This window comes from Magnolia sinica, chromosome 5 (genome assembly GCF_029962835.1).
Source record: "Magnolia sinica isolate HGM2019 chromosome 5, MsV1, whole genome shotgun sequence".
In the NCBI taxonomy this organism is placed as follows: domain Eukaryota; kingdom Viridiplantae; phylum Streptophyta; class Magnoliopsida; order Magnoliales; family Magnoliaceae; genus Magnolia; species Magnolia sinica.
In genome coordinates this window covers 108,224,762-108,250,555 of record NC_080577.1, presented here as the reverse complement: position 1 = coordinate 108,250,555, position 25,794 = coordinate 108,224,762, and the positions used below count along the sequence as shown (strand labels likewise).

The 25,794-nt window shown below is 39.3% G+C and overlaps 1 protein-coding gene across 2 annotated transcripts in view; it reads right to left on the bottom strand.

The window, feature by feature from the left end:
* Positions 1–3,021: 3,021 nt before the first annotated feature.
* The window catches only part of LOC131246631 (alpha-mannosidase At3g26720-like), a 69,389-nt gene continuing 46,616 nt past the window's right edge, over positions 3,022–25,794 (bottom strand). For both annotated transcript variants that reach the window (XM_058246951.1, XM_058246952.1), the window contains 10 exons: positions 22,441–22,488; positions 22,174–22,293; positions 21,884–21,949; positions 21,180–21,292; positions 20,959–21,043; positions 11,999–12,109; positions 11,827–11,922; positions 6,759–6,806; positions 6,123–6,191; positions 3,022–3,456 (listed from right to left, as the gene is read on the bottom strand). In XM_058246951.1, coding sequence (XP_058102934.1) covers positions 3,241–3,456; positions 6,123–6,191; positions 6,759–6,806; positions 11,827–11,922; positions 11,999–12,109; positions 20,959–21,043; positions 21,180–21,292; positions 21,884–21,949; positions 22,174–22,293; positions 22,441–22,488 — 972 coding nt within the window. In that variant the 3' untranslated portion in view covers positions 3,022–3,240. The remainder of the gene's footprint in view (positions 3,457–6,122; positions 6,192–6,758; positions 6,807–11,826; positions 11,923–11,998; positions 12,110–20,958; positions 21,044–21,179; positions 21,293–21,883; positions 21,950–22,173; positions 22,294–22,440; positions 22,489–25,794) is intronic.

The following is a 25,794-nucleotide window of genomic DNA, read 5'->3' as shown; positions in this document are numbered from 1 at the left end:
TTGAACACACATGCACATACACCCCCACACACTCACACTGTAGTGGGATTTCACCACCTATGGGTACTCGAACCCTTGACCCGGCCTTGAAACTCCTGAGAGTCTACCACCGGAGCAAGAGTAAGGACCCTCCAATTGCATGCACTTACACCAGAGGGGCACTCGATCCAGTGTTGAAACAGAATCTATCTACCACTCAGCCTGACCCTACTAGCATATTAACACTTGCATCTACCAACAAACGAGATCCAAACAACACATCAGTTAAACCATGTTATGTAATTTTGGTTGGTAAAAAATTAGGCTGATCATCTCCTCTAATAAGCAAAACATATAGATAAGAAATGACCACTTAAAATAAATTGATGAGCAAACCACCTTCATTGCAGTTGTGTGGCTTATAAAATGAGTAGACGGGCTTGATTTTTTCTCAACGAAGTATTTATATCGAACCATATCAAGTGAATCTTTTGGACAGTCGACTCCAAAAATATTTGGACTCTCGGTACACTTGAAAGGCGTAGTGCAAGTACACTTGCATTTCCTTAGAATGGGCAGATTCAAAACTTCGAGTGTGCCACGCCAAAAGAATCAGTGGGGCCTGGCATGCAGACCCTTGAAACCTTCTAATGGTTCACAGAAGTGTCGGATCAGTCAGATATTTGTGTTTTCCCTTCATCTTGATTGGTATCACCTCATGAACGGTTTGGATCGCATGTAAACATCATGGTGGGCACCAAGAAGGTTTCAGTGGGGGGAGATTCCATCCCCACTCTTTCACGTGGTGTGGCCCACTTGAGGTTTGGATTTGCCTCATTTTTAGATTCATGCTCTAATATTACCTGGAAAAACTGATGGATGGAGTAGATGTCATGCAGACATCAACGGTGGGCCCACGTTTTACGTTGAATGGGATCGATGTTGTAGGAAATCTGCTTCTGAGGAGTTTTGAGTGGTGGGACTCGCCAGTACACATGCCGTTTAATGTGGGGACTGTAGGTTTATCGCTGGATCTAGGGCATGTTGCAATGATCCAAACTGCTTATAGATCAAGGGACTGAAATAACCCAATTTGATTTGATTTATTATTTACTTATTATTATTATTATTATTATTATTATTATTTACATATCGCTATCCACATCTTGGCTGATCTAATAAGCGGTTCGGATCATTGAAACTTCACACCAAAACCAGCACTTGCAATCCCATCCATCCAAATAGAAGGGCAGGTGGTCGATTAGAGCAATCTTTGAAATCAGGCTGATCAAGCAACCCTAACTATTCATTTGACGGCTATAGGTTGCATTGGTAAAAGTAAAATAGCGATTAGTTCTGTAGGCAAAATCAGATGGTTATAATCATATTTTCAGTGTAATTTTGGGTCAGCAATTTGGACGGTCTAAATTTCCATACGGTTGTCTTGTGAACCGTTAAAAAATCACCCCCATTTTTAAAACTGTGGTGAAGTTTATCCCATGAGCAAGCGTATAACTGGCACTCGATGAAAATCTAACGCCTCTTTGACGTTTTCTGCGATGAAGGGGGTGCACAGGAAGTATTTTTAAATGCAGGGGTTGGGCTGGAATAAAAATAAAAGCTGGGGGCTGTTGGTCCTGATAGCAGAAAAGAGGGGTGTGTTTGGTCCTTATCAATTGATTTTCAGGCCTCTAAGTGCTATTATAACTTAGATTAAAGGTCATTAAATCTTTTTTTATTACCTCCATTCAAGACCTTTCGGCCTTCCTCTCACCCTTTTAGAGCCTTCAACTCATACTAATTCGCTCCTAACAGGAACAGTTCTTAATCTCTCTTGCATATGATCAAACCATCCAGGCCTACTTTCCCTCGTCTTATTACTTATCACTGTTGCTCCTCAGCTCTCTTGAATGCATTCATTTTATTTTATTTTTTTAAATTCTATCCTTGTCTTCTTATTCATCCATCTCAACATCCTTATTTCAGCTACACTTACCATATGGACATGTTATTCCTTAACTACCCTACATCTTTCTCCGTAAAAGCATGGTTGGTCTTATAGTTATCTTATAAAATTTCCTTCAATTCGAGTGGCACACAACAATCAAATGAAGTCCTGGGAGTCCTGTCTCCATTTCTTCCTCACAACTCGAATTCTATGAGCAATATCCTTTTCAATCTCTCCATTTTCATGAATTATTAACCCAAGATATCGAAAGTGGTCATTTTGGAACCTGGTCTGCAATCTTAACTACTTCCTCATTTTCACTCATGTGGTATTGAAATTGGACAACATAGACTCTATTTTAGCCCGACCAATTTTAAATACTTTATATTCTTAAAGCACTCCACCATAAATCTACCTTCCCTTGTCTCGTCAATCAAAACTATGTCATTTACCAACTTAATATTTAACAATTAAATTAAGATATTAAGTAGTTATTAAATCTCATGCAATAACTGATATGTAACTGATATATGTAATTGAGATTTTCTACTGGCTAAATAAATTAGTGGCGGCTATCATAGGTGGTCTAGAGTTCGATTCCCTCTGTCAATGAGTGGATCGAGTTCCTCACTGTCTTACCGAGTCGAGTCGAGTCAGCCGAGTTTTAGGTCAAGTACCAGATTTTAGAACTATGCTGGAAAGAAGCAGAATCTCAGTCCCTCAAGCATTCAACCCACCATAAAACAACTAGATTGCTACCATATAAGATGTCCACCATTTCTTAAAAGGCCCATAACCAACAATACACATTCCATACAATTAAATCCATCTAGACTGCCCCAAAATAATGAGCTTGTTGCGGATGATCCCAGCATAAGAATCATCAAACGACCTTAACTGCTGATAATGACTATTGAATTTGGATGGAGGACCGATTTATTTCTGATTGTCCATTTTATGGCCACCAATTGGATGGTTAGGATCATCTGCCCAGGGTGCATTTTGGGGCATGCCCCATCGAATTGTTGCTTGATTTGGATGATCTGGATTGACGTACATTTATGATCACAGCCATTTCAATGAACGGTGGACGATGCACATCAAAGTAGTTGTATGTTTAAAGGATAAACAAACTACCATGGATGACTGCGACATTTTAGAAGGTGAAGCTGCCAAAACCTAAGACCACAAATTCACACATGGGTGATATATGGCAAAACAGATATATAGTTACGTAAAATGCTCCAGATACATAAGATGGCCTGTGAATGCACTTCTTGATTCATATATGGATGTGATAGAACTTTTACCCTTCAAGAATTGACCATCTTGATAAAATCGAACACGATAACAAAGGTGCGGATTTCCATGGGTCCCAGCTCCACTACCAGTGTAGACGGATCAACAGGCGCCCCCCTCACATTGGGTTCTTCCTCAGGCGGGCCATCTACTTTCCAAATCAGTCTCTTCTTTTCCATTTCCACCCTTTCTTGATTAGCAGATAGTCCCGTCTCTGTCAGTTTGGTTATCTGAAAAGAGAAATGTACAGGAATGGTTAGATGGTTCTTCTCGAAAAGGCAATTGGATCTCTTGCATGCTTTTCTCTGTAAAGAAAAAACTCATTTTAGAAGAAAGTTGCCACATTGATGGGTCAAATCCGCATCCCGGATGTGTTGATGAGGATTTATGACAAAATCATAACATAACTATATTTTTATATTTTGATCTTTCCCATGTACTGTGCTTCATGGAGTTCCATTTTTTTTAACACATGCACTCACACCCCACACATGCTCACGCACTCAGACCACACGGTGGGATTTCACCACAATGGGTACTTGAACCCATGACCTTGTGTTGAAACTCTTGTGAGTCTTACCACTTGGGCATGAGTAAGGATCCTGCTTCATGGAGTTCCATGATGCACCATCCTAAACATTTAAATGTGGCAAGCTATTGATTTGGTGGGCCATCAAGTGAATGGGCCATGCTGCAAAAACTGAAGCGATTGGACTATGGCATCTGGCCAATTATTGGGATGGAAATGGAGGTTAAAAGAAGTTGAGCACAGAATGAGCCACGATCCACATTCAAAAGGCCAAACTCAGATTGGATGGTGAGGATGACTCCATTATTTTGGCCCCATTGGTCACCAGATCAATGATGTGCTCACCACTTGTGCTGTTGGTTCATGGAACTTCCATGGAGCATGCACGACAAAAACATTTTTGGTGACGTGGTTCAAATGTACTATTAAATGGAATTTGTTGACCTCCACGACGCGGATGGAGTTTCCAAACCTTCACCGGCACTCATCCGGCAACGGTTCTCATTGACACTGATCACGCACTATAACAGCCACTTCTTCGACAGGCCAATGCTGGAAAACCAGATTGATTGGATGATCTGAACTGTACAAAAGCCTCATGCAATCAATCTGTGTTTTTTTTTTTTGGGCAGCCTATCCTAGATATGTGGCCTTTCGAATGTATAGTCCTGATCAACAAGCACCTTCACCAATAAGTCCAAGTGAAGGTTTACACATTTGCTCACGTGTGATTGGTGAAGGTGAACAAATCACAATTTCAACACAAAATTATTTAAAAATTGAACTTGTACAAATTAAATTTATTTACAGACTAACTAGGAATAATGCACGTGGAGTGAGGAGGGGATAGAGAGGAAAGGAAGAGAGATTTAGAGGAGAGAGACGGAGGGAAAGGTGGGGCTACAGCCCTACACAGGTGTTACTCAGGAAGAGAGAAAGGAAAAGTGGGAGGGCCATCCTCACTGTTTCCCTTGTTGTGGCCTACTAAAGTCCCCTATCTGCCTAATTTTTGGGTTGATGTCCTAAGTTTAGCTGATTTAACGGATGTACGAAGTGGATGTCATCTCGTCATCAGGGTGGTTCCCATAGAGCCTTTGTCTCAAAGTCCTCCTAATTAGACACAACATCTAATTGGGAAGTTGGGAGGTTAACCTAGCATACATACATTAAAAGAAGTCCAAGGAAGACGGTGCAATCTATGCCATCCCTAGTGTGGTAAAATCTCAACCTCTCTCTGCCAAGCAGCTATGTTTTTTTAATGATGAATTTACCCTCTCTAAACCAAGATTGTGAAGACTAATGTATTGGCCAAAATGCCCAAACATATTGATGTTATACAATGTTGTCAAATTGCATATGTGATCGCATAATTGCATATATATTTACACACACACACACACACACACACACACACACACACACTTTTTGAAACAAAAGGAAAAAATTCTAAAAAAATAGGAAAAAGTTGCCTAATTAGTACACATGATTGGATTGGGTTATTTTACTTATTTCATTGTACTTTGAGTATTTCAATATGTTATATATTTAATTACTTATCATATTTCTATAAATTTAAAAAAAAAAAAAAAAACAATCACCAAGCTACATTAAGAGAGAATTAATTATCAAAAACTTCGAACATAGAAATTTTATTGATAAATGGATAACTTGAAACTACTCATAAGTTACAACTTACAACTTAATTTACAAAAAACAAGCACAACTTACAAAATATAAAAAATAAACATACTTGAAATAGTTGTAGAGAGATTAGAGTTAGAGAGAAAGAGGGGTAAGAGAGAACGAATGAAAGATTTAGAGCTTTGGAGTAAAGAATAGGGAAAATGGATGGAATGTGAGTGCTTTTTTTTCTTTTTTTTTTTAACACACGCACACACACCCCCACACACTCACGCTAGTGGGATTTCACCACCTATAGATACTCGAACCCTTGACCGGGTGTTGAAACTCCTGGGAGTCTACCACCGGAGCAAGAGTAGGGATCCAATGTGAGTGCTTATTTATAGACAAAAGTGCACCAAACTGGAAAAAAAATAAATAAAATAAATAAATAAATTTACTGTTGGGAAATATGCAATTGCATATGTAGTATGTGATTGCATATTGATATTAAAGTATGCCATGGCATACTTGCCAGATCGCATATGCCATTATGGCATACGTGATGCGCATGTGACAACAATGATGTTATACATAATAGAGATGTATCTTCCAATACCGTTGTATGATTGTATGGATGTATAAGCATGTCGGCTTCAACCATATTACTATATCTGACACGTCATGTCCGTGTTGGACACTAGCATTCGTATTGGCAGCATAGTAACATTAATGCATTATTCTTACCTTCTTGTTTGGGAATATCTTTTTAAGCTCCACTTTCGCCATCACTGAAAGATCCTTATCCTCTCCCATCTTGCAAATTTCGACACAAGCACCAGAAGATGGATTTATGCTTAAGATTGGTGATAGTAATTTTCATGAAAATAACGAAGATTGAGATGATTCAGAATAATATATTAAAGGTCTGATTTGAATGCATGCTTAATGTGAACAATGGCATGTCTGCTGCTGCAAACATGGGTGGCAATAGGCAGGCCTAGATTTGATTTGGCCCAATCAAATTGCTGGGACTGGGAGTAATCAAACTTTTGGTTTTGCTCAGCCCTTTCCCTGGTCCATCTCTAGCAGTAGCCGCAAGTGTAAATGCAATGGCAAAGGATCCGACCCTTCAATATTGCACTCTCATTTGGCACCCTTTTTTTGGATGATAGCATTTTGCATCCCCTGCCACCTGCAATTTTAGGCTGTGCCATTAAAGGTGGCCCTGCCTAGCCACACTCCCTTTCATTCTCACTCAGTGGTATGTCCAAACAGACCCAAAAACTGCAAGGTCACCAAAATAAATAAATTTGGAGAAACTTGAAGAAGATACTAAAATTTCCAACTCTTGGCTTGAGCATAAATAAGAGAGATAAAAACCTCATATAGATGGGCCAATCGAAGAAGAACACTTCCGTCTTCAAGCTCCTGAAGGAACACCAAGAATGCAATAAGTTGCAACATGTGAGAAAATTTTACTTGAAAATAGAAACTAATATTATGTGATTTACTGCAACTTGGCAGGCAAAAGATTTGAATACCATTTGCCATTCCAGTTACAGAAATGCACTTTTTATCTAGGAGTTTTGAAGTTGACAAACACTTCCACATGCAAACATGTGAAATTCTTTTAATTTAAGATTCTGATGTACTCTGCTTCTTTTGAGCACTTGATCTTAAGTACCTATGTCAATCACAAAAATATTTGCAGTGGCATTACAGATACAGATTTTTCAAAACATCTACAACTTGATGGGCAGTCCTAGGTTATTCAATTGGAAAAGAAGCAAGCAAAAGTAGCTTTTCCAGCAGCTTCCACGCTTTCAAGCATTAAATGTTGGACACTGTATGATTAATATGATACAGGATTCAAGTACAAAGGAACCAATGGACATGTTCTCATTCTCCACAATATAAATTTATAATTGTTCAGAGAATAGAGTGGCTTCGAGTTGAACATAAAAAAACAGAAGATCCACAGTAGAAAAAGGTAGCAATGGTAATAGAAAAAGAAAGGAGATTCAAAGAGAAAGACCATATCAACTTGTAGAACTCGTTAGTAATTTCTATCAATGAATTGCTTCATTTCTTGTTTGTCGAGGTACTCTGAAATCAGACCCGAGACCTCAAAGTTGAACCAAGTTTCCAATTTTATGGTAAACATCTTATAAATTTCAAGAGGCAAGCACAGTGGATATGCAAGTTCCAAACAGTGGTATGCCTAAGAAGGTTCTGGATTTTGGTCTGACAAGCTATATGGGAAAACTTAAAAGAAATCTGGTCGAGTGTGAAGCTTCATACACATACACTCAGACATTGTACACGTTGCATGCATTTAATTCAAATCAAACCATCCAAACTGTGAGCCCCACTCCAGATGGGTCGACTAACCAAATACTATTCTGAACTAATGTTCTAACTGGCCGATTGGTTAACATCTATTACAAGGCTAAAATGAGAGCTAGTCAATGGTTTGCGATCAAATAATATGTCAATTAATCAGAGGCTAGTATCGCTCAGTCAATCTGGTTTTGGGTTATGAACTATGCACAATGGGTTCCAGGATTTCAACATTTTGATTTAAGTTGCATACCACATGTACCGGGGCCCACTTAGCTGGGAAAAGGTAATGATGATGATGATATATGCCATGTCAGAAATTTGAGTGTATGTGTATGAACCATCACACTAGCACAATATCAAATAACTAACTGACTTGGAATCTCTAGAACTCCTAAGAACCTATGGCAATCTGTCAGAGGACAAACACATTGACAGTTTCTCTCACAAAGGCAACCAGGAAGTGGAAGGAGAAACTATTAGAATTAATGAATGGATCTGCGTTTCTGGAACGTAAAAACCCTAGCAAAAAAGTAGAGCTATATATCGTATTTGTTACTCACAACAGACTATATTGTAGAGAATATTGTTACATTTCATTCCATAGAGAATGGGAATAAATAGAATAGGTTGGAGATCTAATGCAGGACAGGATGATCCAACCTGATATGATGCGTTGAAACTAGATAGCGGATCAACTAAAACAATCAAAAGACAAGATAACGCTAAACTACCACAAGTTAAAGAAACTCATATTTGTAACATATTAAAGTTCAAAACACCTAACAGTCCCGCAATGTGATTCTTATAAAGTATCAAGTAATTAGGATTGTGTAGAAGATAGCACAGGTATTACATCTGAACATTCATGGAATCACTTGAGTTCTAAGGGTTTTGCATGTTTAGGGTTGTTTTAAGAGTTAGGATTTAGGAAATGTATACATTTAGTATTTAGCAAACTAGGAATTTAGGGTTTCGATATAGGGAGTTGAGGATTTAGGATTTTGGGGATAGGGATTTGAGGGTTTAGGGTTAATAGGTTAGGAAAAATTGGAGAAATTAAGTTTAGGGTTATAGGATTTTGGGGGAATTCAGATTAAGGTTCAGATTTGGGAATTAGGGTTGGAGAGATTGGGGATTTTGGGATTCGAAAATATTAGGGTTAAGGTTTGGGATTTATGTTTATGGATTTTGTAAAGGGGATCAAAGGGAAGAGGGAAGTCAAAGATTCGAAGCAAGGGGGCCACAGATTGGGGCTGTCTGCACAAACACTATTCACGAGGTACTGTTCATGGCTGGAACTTGGGTTTAGTTGGATGTAGGTTAGGTCTAGGTTGGTTTAGAATTATTATAAAAAATTAAAAAATTAAAAAAAAAAAGAAAAACAAAAAGAGAAGAAGAAGATGAAGAAAGAGAGATGAGAAAAGAAGTACTTGAGAGAGAAAGAAGACGAGGATAACTAGGGGAATCACTCCCCAAATGGCTTCACACCATCAATCCCATTGTAGGATGAATTGTTAAATCACATAGCAAAGGAGAGGAAACTCTTTTCATTTATGGTTCATCATAATCAAACCCTAAAAGGGGTCCAAACCTTTTATAGTCCAAGAAAGAGACTTTTACAAAAAAACCTCTCTCAGGAAAGAATTATCATAAAAAACCTTATCTCAATTCTCAAGTAAAACATAGAATAATCAAAAAATGACAAAAACTACTCAAAACAAATAAATCAAAACTAATCATGGCCAATGGGGTGGTCCACGATCAAGAGTGGTCCAAAGGTCAAACGTGCACAATCTAATGGGCCAATTTATGAGCCCAGGCAATCCAATGGTCTAAACACTCCAAACAAGCAACTCACATGCATCTACCCAGTGTGGGGTCTTCAATGATGGCTAGGAATGCGACTTGGGCCCTGTGGGCCTCACGTGATGATCGTCTAGCCATAAGTGCTCGGATGTCCTCATCAAGATCTGTAGGAGATCTTAATAGATATACATGTATCGATCTATATAACCTGTCTATAGCACGGTATTCTATATGGTAATAGTGGTTGTAACAGCTACCAATGTTACCATTATGGCCCTTGTAACGGCCGTTAAGGTTTATTCTTCTTCTTATATGAAAAAAAGTCCTATATTGGCCCAGTAACAGACAATACGGGGCTATTATGGAGCCGTGACAGGTCCGTTGTGGCCGTTATGACCCCATAATGAACAACAGTGGCCACCGTTACCCTTATAGAATAGCCGTAACAGCCGTTACGTTACCCTCTTTACACACCTTTATCTATGGTATGTACAACTGCAAAAGTTTAGTTGTACGTAGATATTTTATACTCTAACACCCCCAAAAGCATGGAGAACGTTAATTCAAAACAAAGGAAAGATTTCACCATAGCTTTTTCGGTGGATACAACACTTCCTGTTGTCGGGATTCAACTGCCACTCTTCGGGTGGCTCTAAAAGGTTCCAATGGTAAACAAGTGATCATGTTGGTTCTAATTGGTAGCCCACGAGTCGTAAGTACAGATCAGAGGAGTGTATAGATTCTTGAAAGAGAATACTTTGAATAGTAAGCGCCCAAAGGTATGTCAAATATACACATTAAACGACACGTCAAATGCCTCATTTTTGCAAGATAGGTTTTGGAAGTGGCAAGGGTAGATGATTTATTTAAAGGAGGATTTTAATCAGATTGAGGATGAAGTCGGATGGGTCTTGATCGAGTAATTACTTGCCCGATCTGAAGGTGCACTATATTTCGTGCACCCAATCACCCATGGAGCACTGTGTACAAGACAAAACAAGAAATGATCCAATGCCCCTTTTATCTTCTTCCCAATCCATTGTAGGTTTTTGAAGGAATGCTTGTTAGGTGGGCTAAGAGCAGTGATAATGGGAAAACAATGACGGTGGGTTCAGCCAGAAATGATAGATAGTGCCCATGCTTCAAATCTCAGATCTAAGAGGTGCAGATTGGGACTGGTCAGAGCAGGTGCAAGTCATGCCTCAGATCAGCACTCCTAGATTCTGATTAAGATTATAGCTGTGCAGTGGCAGGCGGTTTGGCTGATCAGATCCAATGAGCATATCTTATGAGGGAGAAGATGATCGGAGGTGCAAAAACAGGGCAGATTAAGTTTTTTTAATTTCATTTTAAAGGTAGGCAAAATGGTTAGTAGATGAAGACGGTGCTGGATCTAGCAATGACATGCGCCAGATTTGGAGATGGCGATGGTGGAAGGGTGTAGTTGCAATTGAATAGGCATATGTTGCTGGAACAGAGTTTGGGATGCAGCCAGCTATGGGAGTGCGAGCGGTGGATGCAAGGCAGCCTGTGGCAGTGGAAAGGGGTTGGGTGGAAGGATGTGTGTGGAGATGGAGTTGCGGAAGAAAGGGGCAAGGCAGCCTATAGTTCTTGCCCTTTCTGCTGCCTTCACCACCTTCTTCGACATTATTCACATGTATAAAGAACTGTAACACAACCTAACAAATTTTCTGAAGATCAGATGAATTATATCAAACTGTAGAACTTGATTGGTGATTGGGTTTGAATTGGCAAGCCAGATGATTTTGTTGGTAGTATATGATATGGTTATTCTGGTACAATAAATAATCAAATTTATGAGATTCTTGATGCATGTTTTTCTTTCATTCTCTTTTCTTTTATCACCCTTGATAGCAAACATGAAAAGAGGTTCCATAATGCTCGGACTGATTTTCTGCTATATTCACTTAGTTTTTTTTTCTATGAGACTTAAGGTTTCATGTTACCAACAGATGCTTTTCACAGCACACAGTGTGATGATTATTGCGTTTGCTTCCTTTACAGAGGTCTTGAGTTAAAAACTCACTGGCTTCTTTTAAATAGCCAACCCCAAGTTGCTGGAGAGACGATAAGAGGACCAACCACATGCTTTTGCAACCGATTTTTTAAAAACTGATTCTCCCAACGAAAAAAATGAAAAAACACCTAAGTATCTATGGCAAAAAGAGCATTGACGTTCTCAGTAATCTAACTTACGCCATGTGATGTTAATGAAGAACAATGAAATAGACTTTAATCTAAAGAAAAAAAGAAGCAGTGAAACAGACTTCTCCTGTACCTGGAGGGTGATCATCGCAACATTATCAGGTAAGCTGTATGAGGGATCCAGTGCTGTGAAAGTTGATACATGAGAACTTGTCCAGCTATCCCCATCCTGTGAAATAGTAACCAGTCACCCATGTTTGACAGACCCACAACAGTGAACACAAGCGAACCTAGAGGTCTTTCACCTGTTCTGTGAATGCTAGAAGAAGTGGAGAATATATCTCCTGGCCCACTGTCCGACGCCACTTAGCACCCTCCCCCAAGGGATCGATTCTAAGATAAAATTTTCCTTGAACCTATCAGAGTAGTAGAAACCATTAAATTTTAAAATTGTCCATCTGTCTCTATACATTGGTAATGCTTCGGTAAAGTAATTACAATTAACAAGATGTTAGGATAAAACCGCAAGATAAGTGTGTTTGATGCACACATGACCACAACTTTGACTTTCTAACAACATGATGCAATTGAACTCCAAAAGGCCAGTCAACTCCATTCTTCTACTATTCTTCTTCAGCAAGGTTTATTAGCCCCAAGACAACCTGTCCCACATGCACCTTTCCAAGCAGTAAAAGTACCAGCCCAGCAGTTATGTATGGCATCTGAGTGGATATGTGTATGTTGGATGTGGACTTTTGAAAAATGAAAAATTACTATCCTTTCATTTATAGGTAGTCCACCCCTGAAGAGTGGGTGGACACATAATTAACACCAGGTCATATCCATGGTGGGGGCTACCTCATGCACCATTCCCATGTTCCACACACTTGCCAGGTTCTGTGTAAAGGTGCACATGGGCTAGGAAACCTCTATTTTAGTAAATGGGAATATTTACTTCTCCTTAAATGTTGCCTCAGGTTTTTCTCATTTGTTGTTTGGCTCCCTTATTATGACACGCTTTTTAGCCACACACAAATAAATAAATAAATGAAACAGCTAACATGCTAGACTAAACCTCCACTAATGTAGCATATGAATACCATCGAATGAAAGTAATGGATAAAGAGCAAAGTATGAACTTTTAACTAGTAATGAAACTTATCTTAACAAGAGAGAAATGCAACATCAATAAGAGGGAACATGTTCCCAATACATAATAAGACCGATTGACCTCTCCTCTAGCTAAAGCATTAGCAACTCCATTTGCCTCTTTTCCAATACGGACAAGTGGAATGTTTGTCCTAGTGGTGACAAAAAGGTATAATTGAACTTCCATGGCTCATTGTGTAGGATGCCAATCCTTAGAAACACATGCCTTGATCTGCATCGTCGATTGATTGTACACAACACCCTTGTGTACCTAGCAACCCCACCCAAGTGATTTGTGCCGGATGCCTTCGAAACCCCTGTCATGTTGACCGCATCGTCCTTAAGGTTGCAATGGACTGTGCGCCAATCTGACGCTTAATTAGTAAGATACAACCCGTTGAATCCATGACACAAATTTCATATCTTATAACATAAACAACCTTTATTGTACTAAGCCCATTAGAACTGGGCCCATGTAGGCCCAAAGCTCACCTTCTATGATAGGACAAGCACCATATGACAAATAAATACCTAGCACATATGAGAAAATGCACTATGAGACAAAAATGAGTTATACCCCAAAATCCATCATTAGCCCTCTCCCCATGCCTTAGAAACTAATCATGACCCATGGCTACCTCATCCAACACATGCATCTAATGCATGCCTTGTTTTGTGCCACATCACTTCAAACAATCAATTGACACACTCCACTTCATCATCCACCATGTATCACTTATAACCCACAATCCTTACCCATCCACTACCCAATGCATGCCTAGATTTCATCTACCTCATCCATCCACTACCCACAACATACAATACCTTTCACCTCACTTTTAGCTCCAATAAGACCCCCCAAATTTGCCACATCATCTTGCCACCTCAGCCCCCATTCTCTATAAAAGAGTATGGGCTCTCTTACACTTATACTTCTGCTACACATAGAAATTTTCTGAAAATTTGAGAGAGAGATGTACAATGTTTGGGCCCTCGTGTTGGTCTGTATGATTATTTGGGACACTTGTGTTGGTCTGTATAGTTATTTAGGGCCCTCGTGTTAGTCCGTATGGTTATTTGGGACACTCGTTTTGGTCCGTATAGTTATTTAGGGATCTTGTGTTGGTCCTTGGATAGGATATGGTTATGACATTATCAGTTCGTGATGCATTATATGGTTGGATGTTCAAATGGTAGTATTTGGACCCTCGTGTTGGTCTGTATGCCTGGATGAAATCAAGAGGAGTAGGGGTCTATGAATATGGGCCTTCATGGTGATGTATTACATGGGTGGATGTTTTGTATGATGGCCACGCGATGGCTGGTTGGGCGAAATGGCTTGTGTTGAGGCCCTGGGATGGCCAAGTGGTTGATATTTTTGAGAAGATTTAAGAAATGTATCATTATCACCCTAGGCTTAGATCCCAAGATTGGAGACGCCTATCCTCCAATGAACTCGTTAAGATTGGTCAATTAGGTCTTCTGCTATCGTGTGTTGAGTGGGGGTGAGCACAATAAGATGGGTGCAAGAGTCCTTTCCACTGTCAAGACTAAGAAGGGAAGAGGTGTAACAAGCCTACCTATTGTCGTGTGCCAGGTTAAGGTGTGTGATATTCCGACTACTGAGGCCGGGTTGGGTGAAAGAAATTAGGGTCCCAATTGTTAAGCCAATGGTTGATAGGTAGGGGTTAATGCGCTCAAGACTTTGCTTTTTTGGAAATGCATCCTACACTTGTGTGAAGATGTTAGATTACACATATGTGGTATGTTTGTGATTCTTGAGGAGATGTATCATGAGGTGTGGATGTGTACTAGTAGAGAGGAGGAATGTTCAACATTTGACTCATGCATTCATTCATCTACTATCCACTTGGACTGGTGGTGCACAACAAATCATCATGTGCACCCAGTGTTCGAATTATCTCTGATATTACCAAAATATCTCCGACATTATCTTTATCTCCAGCTCAACAATACCGATAACACTGGTAGCGATACCAATAACGCTGGTAGTATTAGAAATTCCAGGTATTAGCAATGTCTAACTAAGTATCGCCAATGTATCAATATCGCTAATGTAATCGCCAATATTTTCAACTATGTAAATTCTAGGTGTTGCTTGTATTGCCAATGCATCAATATCACCAATATTTTCGACTACGTAAATTCTAGTTAATGCTTGTATCATAAGTGTATCGACGATATTTCAATAATATCACCAACGTATTGATAACATCAAAATTTTATTTATTAAAAAAATATATAATTCAATTTTTTCATGGCCACATGGTTGTACGTAGTGTTCAATCTGTCATTGATAATATCGATAATATCACAATATTATCGATATCACAACATGCGCAATATTGAGACCACAATCTTTCATTTCCTTTCCAATTGTTGATGATTTCTTAGTGAAATATCTTGAGTTGTTGATATTTTGCAATATTGATGGATGTTTGGATGGAAGGTTGGATGGTTAAATAGGCTGGATGGGATGGTCAGGCTGATTTCTTAGAACAACACATGCTTTTAAGGCCCCATTAAATGGAAACTTGTTATGTACGCATTCTTTGTGTAATTTTTTTTGATTTTTTTTTTTTAATTTCTAAATATGTACATTTTGACATCTCTTGAAGTTTCGCTGAAAATTCCACCATTTTCCCCATGTTTCCCTGCATTTCCGGTTATCAACGATATTATCGGCGATATCGATATTGTTTCCATATCCTTGGCCAGCGAAACTTGTAGCTATACCGATACTTCGAACACTGTGTGCACCTTCACAGTGGCTATAATTTCGGTTAGGTATGGGACTAACCTGAGATCAGGAGTTTACCACATTGAGTCTAGCTATCCAAATCAGGTATGTGACTGGTTTGGATAGAAGTCATTTGTGATGGACCTCACAGCTTGCAAAACCGCATACTACTATCCCGACTGTACCACACGCCGGCTTTGTCATTTCTTTTCCAAAGCAAGCCTTATACTAGAAAATACAATTTAACTATCTTGTACATGATGACTTGCTACTCTCGTGACTCATGGTTACTTGTTTGAGTAGTATGTTTAACGTTGATAACATGCTCATCCAATAAACTATGGTAGTACATCTATTTGTGGAAATTTGTTCATGATAATCTATCTTTAAGTGACAATAGGTGTGATTGATGACATACTCATGAAAACCTGTTAGATTATGATAATGTACTCATTTACGAAAATCTTCTTATCCATGCAACCCGTGCATCCATGATGGTATATCTAGCTATAACCAGTGTTCGAGTTGTCGGTGTCGCTACAAGTTTCGTTGGCCAGAGATAAAGAAACAATATCGTTATCGTTGATAATATCGCCACTAACCAGAAATGCGGGAAAACAGGGAGAAACATAGGAAAATAGTGGAAATTTTCAATGAAACTTTAGGAGATGAGTAAATACACATATTTACACATTAAAAAATTTTAAAAACTACAAAAAGGACATATACATAATAATTTTCATTTAATTGGGGCCTAAAAACATGTGTTGCCCTAAGATAATGTTCTCTCCCTGAGATTTGGATTTGTTTCATTTTGTACTACAAGCCATAAAATGATATAACAAAATGGATAGAGACAGATAACATAGACATACAACGCATACATTGAGGTGGGCCCCCCCAGTCAGAGTTCCACCGACATCTTTAGATCTGGGCGCGAATTAGCTGTCATATTAGATGCATCAGAGCACGACTTCCCTACAACCCCAAGACTAGTGATGTAGGTGGGACACTGACCTTAGGGCCCACGTTCATGTATGCCTTGTATATCCACGTCGTTCATTTGTTTTGCCAACTTATTTTAGGGCATGATCCCAAAATGAAGCATATACAAATTTTAGGTGGACTATGCCGAAACAGTGGTCATTGAACGCCCACCATTGAAATATTTATACGGTCCATTGTAATGTTTATTAACCATCCAACCTGTATATAAGGACGTGGACCTAGATGAAACGAAAAAAAAATATTGGATTGAGCCTCTCACAAGAGGTTTGTAATGGTCAATAGACACTATTTCTTGTAGTGTGGTCCACCTGAAATTTGTATCTACCTCATTTTTTAGACCATGCCTTAAAATAAGTTAGAAAAACAGATGGATAGTGTGGATATACAATGCAAACATCGAGGTGAGCCCTATCGAATTTATAGCTTATATACATCATGGTGGTGTCCAAGGAGATTTCAACGGTAGGCATTTCCCTACCCACTTTTTCCCTATCATGCGGCCCACCCGAGTTTTGGATCTGCTTTAATTTTGGGCCCATGTCTCAACATAATCCGACAAAATAGATGGATGGGGTGGATTTTTGACGAACATCATGGTAGGCACCACAATCCCACCAAGCTTCCCCTCGTAGGAAGTTCCTGTGAAAGCCTTTGGGCTTTCGTCCTACGGCAACAACCTCGGGTTGGTTGGCACTTGGGAGTGAGGCCCATGTCAATGTATATGTTGTATATCTATACAGTTCATCTATTTTTTCATGTCATTTTAGGACATGGGCTGAAAATTTAAGCAAATCCAACTTTTTGATTGACCAATTACCATTCCACAAGAAACAGTGGTCATTGACCGTTAACAATTTTTTGTGGGCCACAAAAGTTCTGGATCAAGTTGATATTTGTGTTTTCCCTTCATCCCAGTCAGTGTGACCTAATGAACAACTTGGATGGGAAATAAACATTACGGTGGGCCCTAGGAAGTGGTGGGTGTTTAATGAGCACTATTTCTTGTGGTGTGGTCCACCTAAGATCTAAATATGCTTTGTTTTTCGGCCTATTCCTTAAAATAGCATGGAAAAATGAATGCATGACCTAGATATACAATGCATATATTGAGATGGGCCCCACAAAGTTGCCGCATCTCGCACCTGTAAGTTGCTTACGTGTTAAAAAAAGTGGAAAGATAGAAATTGAATTGCGTACTAAGTGTGCTTTTATCGTAACAACTAAACTTTGTTGGGCCTACTGCGAATGTATGTGGTTTATCCATGCTGTCCATCTGTTTTTCAAGCTTATTTTAGGGGTTGAACCCAAAATTGAAGCATATCCAAGGCTCAATTGGACCACACCACAAGAAATAGTGAGAATAATGATACCACCATTGAAACCCTCCTAAGGCCCACAGTGATGTTTATTTGTCATCCAACTTGTTCATAAGATAACACAAACATGGATGAAGGGAAAAACCAAATATCAGCTTGATCCAAAACTTTTGTGGTCCGTAAGTATTTTTCAATGGTAGACATTCATTTCACATTGTTTCATGTGGTGTAGTCCACTTGAGCATTGAATATACTCCATTTTTGGTATCAAGCCCTAAAGTTATCTGGTAAAATGGATGGATGAAGTGGATAAAATACATAAATCACAGTGGGCCCTACAATTTATTCGGTACGCTTAGCGTAAGCATACCGAGTACTCGGTACCCAATTTGTGGAAAGATAAACCCCCCCCTTTTTTTTTTGTTTAAACCCTCCTCCGTAAACGAAAGGAAACAAAAACCCTTTCCTTGTTTAACCCTTAAACCCCGTTATACGCCATCTTCAATGCCATTCTTTTTGAGAAAGCAGCTTGACGCGATTCTTTTTTACAAAGCAACGGAGAAATTTTTGACAGAAAATTCCAGTGAGATAAAGAAAATCTCATCAAAATCCTTCAAATTCATTACTCTAATCGAAGTCTTTAAAGACCGAGTCGTCGATCTACAATCCAACTGTAGGAAAGAAAGGGGAAAAAAGGTATTTTCCATTTTTTAGATTTTTCAGTATTTATGCTGTTGATTTTATGGCCGATAATTACCAAAATGTCGACAATTTCATCATTTTATCGAAAAATCCAAAAATAAAAAAATAAAAAAAATTGGCGAAATCTCATCGATATCTATTAGAGATTCGAAATTAGTGGGTTTTGGTGTCGCTAAGCCAGCGACACCGATATTATCGACGATATTACCGATTTCTTGCTGGCAATTTGAACACCGGCTATAACAACATGATTAATAACATGCTCGCCTATGATAACTTGATTAGTTGATAATATGCTTATGGTTGTTTTAGATGTCTTTATGGGAGCACCTTGATAAGCCGTGTTTTACTCCCAGCACGTCGTGGACTCACGAGTCATGGTTTGCTCAAACCATTATTTTCACACCTTTCACGGGATGCGTTCAGTCGTAGGGGCATGTAGGAGCTATTAGAGCTTTGTCATCTCCTCTCTTATTGTTGAGCTCATGCACCATCTTATGTATGATATGTTGAACAGGTTCGTCTCTTGGATGTATGCATTGATACCATGTATATGATGTGTAACCACCCAATTAGATTTAACCGTTCAAAAAAAAAAAAAAAACCCTCCGTCGTGGTTCGGGTTTGGTGTTCAGGAAGTTCGCTAACCGTTCACGAAGTCTGGTAAGTGGCGGGGAAGTTGTTGTGACCTGAGTTCGAAACTTGGGAAGTAGTAGGGCTCGAGTTTCGAATTTGGGGCGTGACACATTGAAACCATGTTGCACACGATCTTATAACATGTAAAAGAGCTCCCATCACAAAATTGGACTGGAGCAACTTTTGGAGAAAATCTGCACCCAAAACCTTTGCTACAGTAGAATGCATAAAACTGATGGTAACGAAAAGGATAAATAAATAATTCCATTCTCATCTCTCGACATGCCATCAATTCCACTAGGACCAGGATTACCTTGCAAAGAGCTGTCCAAATTTAGCTTCCACCAACCACTTGACAGATGATTCCATCTAGGCATAACCGCATGGCCTTCTTTGAGAGCACTTCCCTATTCACCACCAAGGATCAATCATAAAGGAAACTATAAGTGGTGATCCCTAGGAACTATTGGGTCTTTTTTTTTTTTTTTTTTTCCTATTTTGAACTGTAGGCTTAAAGTTGTACATGAGTTAAACCAAGTCGAACTTGGCACAGCTCGGCTCGGCTAGGTCCTCGAGCCTAACTGGCCAACTTGGCTTGGTTCGGTCAATAGCTTGGGCTAGCTCAAGCCGAGTTCGAGCCCGCATTTTCTCAAACACATATTGCATTTTCAATGTCCCACACTTCAAATGCAAATAAGTAACAACACTTTGCAGGCATTTCATCAAACACTCAGCGAGCAACATCAAGATCAAGATATGATGGCAGTCCTACAATGTAAAGTTTTTTTTTTTTTTTTCTTGGGGGATTTGTTTCTTCAATCTTCCCTCCAATGCCCATTTCGAGAATACCCTGATATGAGGGCAGTCCAAGAAACAACACTTTGTTGAGGCATTTCATCAAACACACGGTGAGCAGCATTAAGTTCAAAATGATTGAGTCACCGAGCCGATTAGATTCGAGTTGGGGTTTGAGCCGAGTCGAGTCAAGCTCAAACTTGACTTGAAATTTTTTCGAGCTCCAAAAACCAACTCGACTCGCTCTGAATCCAGTTTTGAGCCGAGGTGAGTCAAGCTTTTCCGAGTCGAGTCAAGCAAGTTGACCGAGCTAACTCAACTTGTGTACAGCTCTATGTGGGCTACTTTTGATTCTTTTTGCCACTTTTCACAAATGAGGTGTATTCGGTTTCTTAATTAAGTTTGACCTAATTTTCCAATGCTGGCTGCAAGAGGAGCATTATCCCAATTAGTTGAACCAAGTATTAGCTTTATCCCGATTCACATGACGCCAAGTCTCAATGAATTGCAATACAGATTTTAACAAGTTTGTCCATGAGTCTCTACCATCTAGCATATGGTTTCTATGAATTCTGTCCCAAAATTCAAGTACCATGAACTATCAGGCTTTTTATTTTTCTCATTTTTTCTAATACAATAGGTACTGCAAAGAAATGTCCTTGCTAGTGTGTTTACTGTTTAAAAATAGTTGAAGAACCACAAAGATGCCTAATAAAGACCCATGGTATCAAAGGCTATTCATGAAGGATGCGACAATCAACTGAGTCAAGGTTGTGGTACGGACTATCCATAAAGAACGAGACATCAAATCATCAAACTAAAGCCCTAGTGTTACACAAAAATTCACATTTAACCTTCACTCATGAGTTGTCAATGAGAAAGTGTCAGATGCACTTACTGTTAGTCCCGTGCATTCATCCAGGACGCAAACTGTTTCATTCAGCGCCTCTGCAACACCTTTTGAATCATCATGAAGCAACCTCCTATGTAACAAGAGGAACACTAAGAGAGCTTAGAAAATATGCTGTCTGGGAAAAGCTAATTATCATGAATACTCGGGTTGAAGGAGAACACTGTAATTGAAGAACTAAATAAAGTAATCCCAAACAAAAAACAAACCTATGGAGCATTAATTCTATTTGCCCATCCACTATGCTTGACCCCCCCACAGACCGGTCAACCAATATTGAGAGCTCCGTGCTCTCGTCTTCAATGTAAATTCCAAGATTAATCTAAAAGAGAAAACTATGTTATGTTCGTTCTTTGTCCTCCAAAATAGCCAAAATACTCCAAAATTACATATTGAGCATTCAAATCATTTTCCAATGGAATGACTGGCAAGCCAACAAAAGATTCAACAAAAGGGGGGCTATCTAAAAAGCAAATAAGCAAAGTTACCAGAAAGAGAAAGGGACCAAACAATCCATCGAGAAAGGGACCAAACAGAGAAAAAGACAAGGCTCCACTTAATAGCTTAGTTTCACCTATGTCCAGACTCTTTGCTTTCTAAACTACTGGATTCGAGATAAGCTTTATTTTCAAAAACACCATCTTTAAAGAAAAACAAAAATGCAAGGTTTAATTATTCCTAAATTGAATGCATTTAAATGTTCTCAAGCTGATTCCTTTATTTATTATTTAAAAATAAAAAATAAAAAAAATTTAGGTATCCACTTATCAAGCCCGTGGTTAATAAGTACAGCCCAGATATGCACCGGGTGAGGAATATAGCCAGCACAGATCCTGCAGAAACATTGGTTTTCACCATAAAAAGATGGGTTCAGAACCCTAATAAATAAATGTTCTTTACAAGTGAAGCTTACAGGGTAATAATTTCCCGCAACAGGTTGGTTGACTTGGAGATCCCAATCTTTTCTATAATCCCGAATCTGCAAATCAAATAAGATTTTGTACAAATTAAAAGTACCAGCATAAATAAATGCATAGAAGTGACACCTAGAACTCCCATTGTAGATCAACAGCATGGCATGGAAGTATAGATAAAAAGATTGCCTGGAACAATGATTGTAGTGACCTTTGACAACATATTGACAGGAAATTCTATAACTAAATTGAAGATGCAATACGATAAGGGGGAGTGTATGAAGCATACCCTTCTAATAAAATCACGTCCATTAGAATCCGTGTAAAATGTTTTATTGGTCGACATTTTACTTGAAATTTGAGTGACGATCTCTTTCCCAAATCCATCATCGACGGGTATGGGCCCCACCTAAAAATGAGGAAATCATATTACTTCTGTGGAAATGTTTCAACAACAAAATACTCAGATTACCTCGTGAAAAAAGCAGAGGCAGAAATTATCATTGCTTAGAAGAAAGATTTTAATCAACTAATTGATGCGTAAAGGGATGCTCACAGTGAACTCAATTTCAGCATGGTCCTTTCCCTTGTAAACTCTACTGATCTGCACATGCTCGCAGAATTAGGTTAATTAAAATACCAGTCATTAAAAATCCTCAGGTTGATATTATACTCAGCCATTTTACAATATATAATTATTTGATAGTTTGTGGGAAAAACAAACTATACAGAGGAAACTTGATTCCCCATAGGATCTTGTCCACAGAGAATCACATTATAGGCTTCATAGGAAGTAGCATCTATGACAACCAGCATTTATTGACTAGAAGAGAGAAAATAGAAAGGAACACCCAGTCTCTTTTATAATCCATTACATCACAAAACCCCCATCCACAAGGCAGATGCAATAATAAAATAAAACTATATGTGCATGAAAGATTTATGAGAGACTTTTCTAGGTCACAATGTTGGAAACTATAATCTTAGAAGCTCAATAGTTTATTCAAGCAACATAGCTAATTACACTGAAATTACTTTAAAAGCCAGTCATATAGTTATAGAAATGTGAATCGAATCCAAACCAAATCTCAGAACATTGGATAAATGTCACTTTACATTTTTCTATGTAAAGGTAAGCTTCGCATTATACCATCATTGACTAAGGGAATCAAAATCAAAGATGAAGGATAAACAGATGCACTCGTACTGTTATAAGCATCTATTTGATGATCAATCAAGCAGTTTTTGTTGCAAGTGAGTACTGAACACTGATGGACCAGTTGCATGTGAAGATTTCCTTACAGAAAGATTGAACCTCCAAGACTGGTGCCCTAGAGTTTGCTAAGCGATTCTGTGTCTGGAGTGAGGGTGGACTGTAGTCCAGTCTCAGTTCGGATGTGAAGATCTTTAGTAAATTCTATAGCTCTTATCCCCGTCAGTGGTCATTAAAGATTGATTGTCTTTTTGTTGCTTATCCAAGAATAGGCCAACTGCTTGTGAAAAATGTATGAATGCCAACGTGTGCAACATCTTTAAACCATTGCTTGATGGCTGAAAAGTTGTTGCGCACTAGTGCGTTGCTGCTTCTGTAAACACAAGAAACGGTCTTGTGGAACCGCGCAGCCCACCCGAGTTCGTTTTTTGCCGCCACTAGCTGGCCGCTGGGGAAACACAAACCAACCCCCTCTCTAGAAATGGGGGTGGGGGTCTCGCTTTCTAAGCCAAACAATTATAAATTAAGGCACGCTAGTCGGTTTTACCTAATAGGCTTTTCAGTTGTTGCTTGCTTCAAAACGATTATGACTATTGAGCAACGGCCAACATGCGCAACATCTTTGAAGCTAAAAAACGTGCAAGTGCACTAGCATTTCTTGTTGTGGTTTAAGCAATAAATGGTGTCCCTCTTTTTGTGCCTCTCAATCCATAAATACCATCGGAGGACCAAGAAATCACCTGGCCTGGTACATCTATAACATCTTTCAGCTAACCTAGCCTCCTCCGTCCCTAGGGACCAACAAGGGGTTGTACAAGAATATTCACATGTTGTCCATCGACTACGCCTTTCGGCCTAATCTTAGGCTTTGACTCACGCTCCATGGATGAGTAGAGAAGGATTTGATGAGGATAATGTGAAGAAGAGATGAGAATATTGAGAGAGGAGGAGGAGAGTTTGGGAGAGATGATGTGTTAGGCGTGCTTGCCCTAACACATAATATTTTATTATGATAAAGCATATAGTACACTGTAGGGGAATAGGGAAGTGTGCACATGCACTTACACTAAAAGGACACACAATAAATACAATATACTAGCATTCTCTATACTCCCCCTCAAGTTGGAGCATAGATGTTGATCATGCCCAACTTGTCACAAACACAATGAAGAGCATCTCGACTCAAGGACTTTGTAAGAACATCAGCAAGTTGATCCCCAGATCGAACAAAAGGAGTGACAATTTCCTTAGAAGCGACTTTCTCCCGAATAAAGTGACAGTCAACCTCAATATGCTTGGTTCGCTCGTGGAAAACTGGGTTACGAGCAATATGGATGGCCGCTTGATTGTCACAGTGAAGAGGAATAGGACCCGAAGGAGGATAGCCAGGTTCTTCAAGAAGATTGTGAAGCCACACAAGTTCACATTTCGCATGCATGCCTTTAATGCCGAGGACCGCAATCAAGCGCGCTTTGCTCTTCCAGGTTATAAGATTGCCACTTAGGAAGGTCGCCGGATGTAGAGCGGCGATCAAAAGTACTAATTGTTCACAATCGCATCTTGGAATAGCCTAAAGATGAAGATGACTCATGCTGAAAGTAGAGGCCAAGACCGGATGATTTTAAATACCGAAGTATGCGGAGAGCATGAGATGAGAAGTACAGGAGCTTGCATGAATTGAGCAACCCCACCGCAAATGAGAGATCTGGCGAGTAATAGTCCAAGTAAATAAGCCGGCCTACAAGTCGTCGATACATCGTTAGATCAGTAAGGAGACGAAGCTTCTGCTAAGTATCCATGGGAGTGGTAGCAGCCTTCACTCTAACATGCCGGTCTCCATGAGAAGATCGAGCATATTTTCGTTGTGACAAGACCAATTTGGATGATGAGCGAGTAACTTCAATTCCGAGGAAGTAGCGAAGAGGACCAAGATCCTTGATTTCAAACTTGGTCTTCAAAAATTCTTTGACCTCCCTCATTCCAACAGAATCTACCGGAACAATATCATCCACATAGACAATGAGAACCATGATGCCCGTCGATCGACGACATATAAAGAGAGAATGATCGGCATGACTACGAACAAAGCCAAACTCCAAGAGAGCCAAACTAAAATTTTTTGAACCATGCACGTGGAGATTGTTTGAGTCCATAAAGAGCCTTCTTCAACCGACATACAAGTGTAGGGTTGTGAGAAGCAACAAAGCCAGGAGGTTGATGCATGTAAACTTCCTCTGCAAGATCCCATGGAGAAATGAATTCTTAACATCAAGCTGAAACAAGGGCCATGATAAATTAACGGCCAAGGAGAGCACAACACGAATTGAATTAAGCTTAGCCACTGGAGAAAATGTCTCGAAGTAATCCACACCATGAGTCTGGGTATAACCTTTAGCAACAAGACGAACTTTATAGCGATCAATTGAGCCATCTGGAAGAAACTTGATTGTATAAACCCATCGACAGCCAACAGGCTTATGGCCTACAGGAAGTGGCACAAGATCCCAGGTATGATTCTTCTCAAGAGCAGACATTTCTTCCATCATCGCATTTGTCCAATCAGGACTCTGAAGAGCATGTGAGAGAGATCTAGGAATAGTCTGTGATGAAAGGGAAGCTGCAAACGACTGAAAAGACGGTGAAAGATGATCATATGAAACGAAATTACTAATGGGGTGTTGAGTACAAGATCGTGAC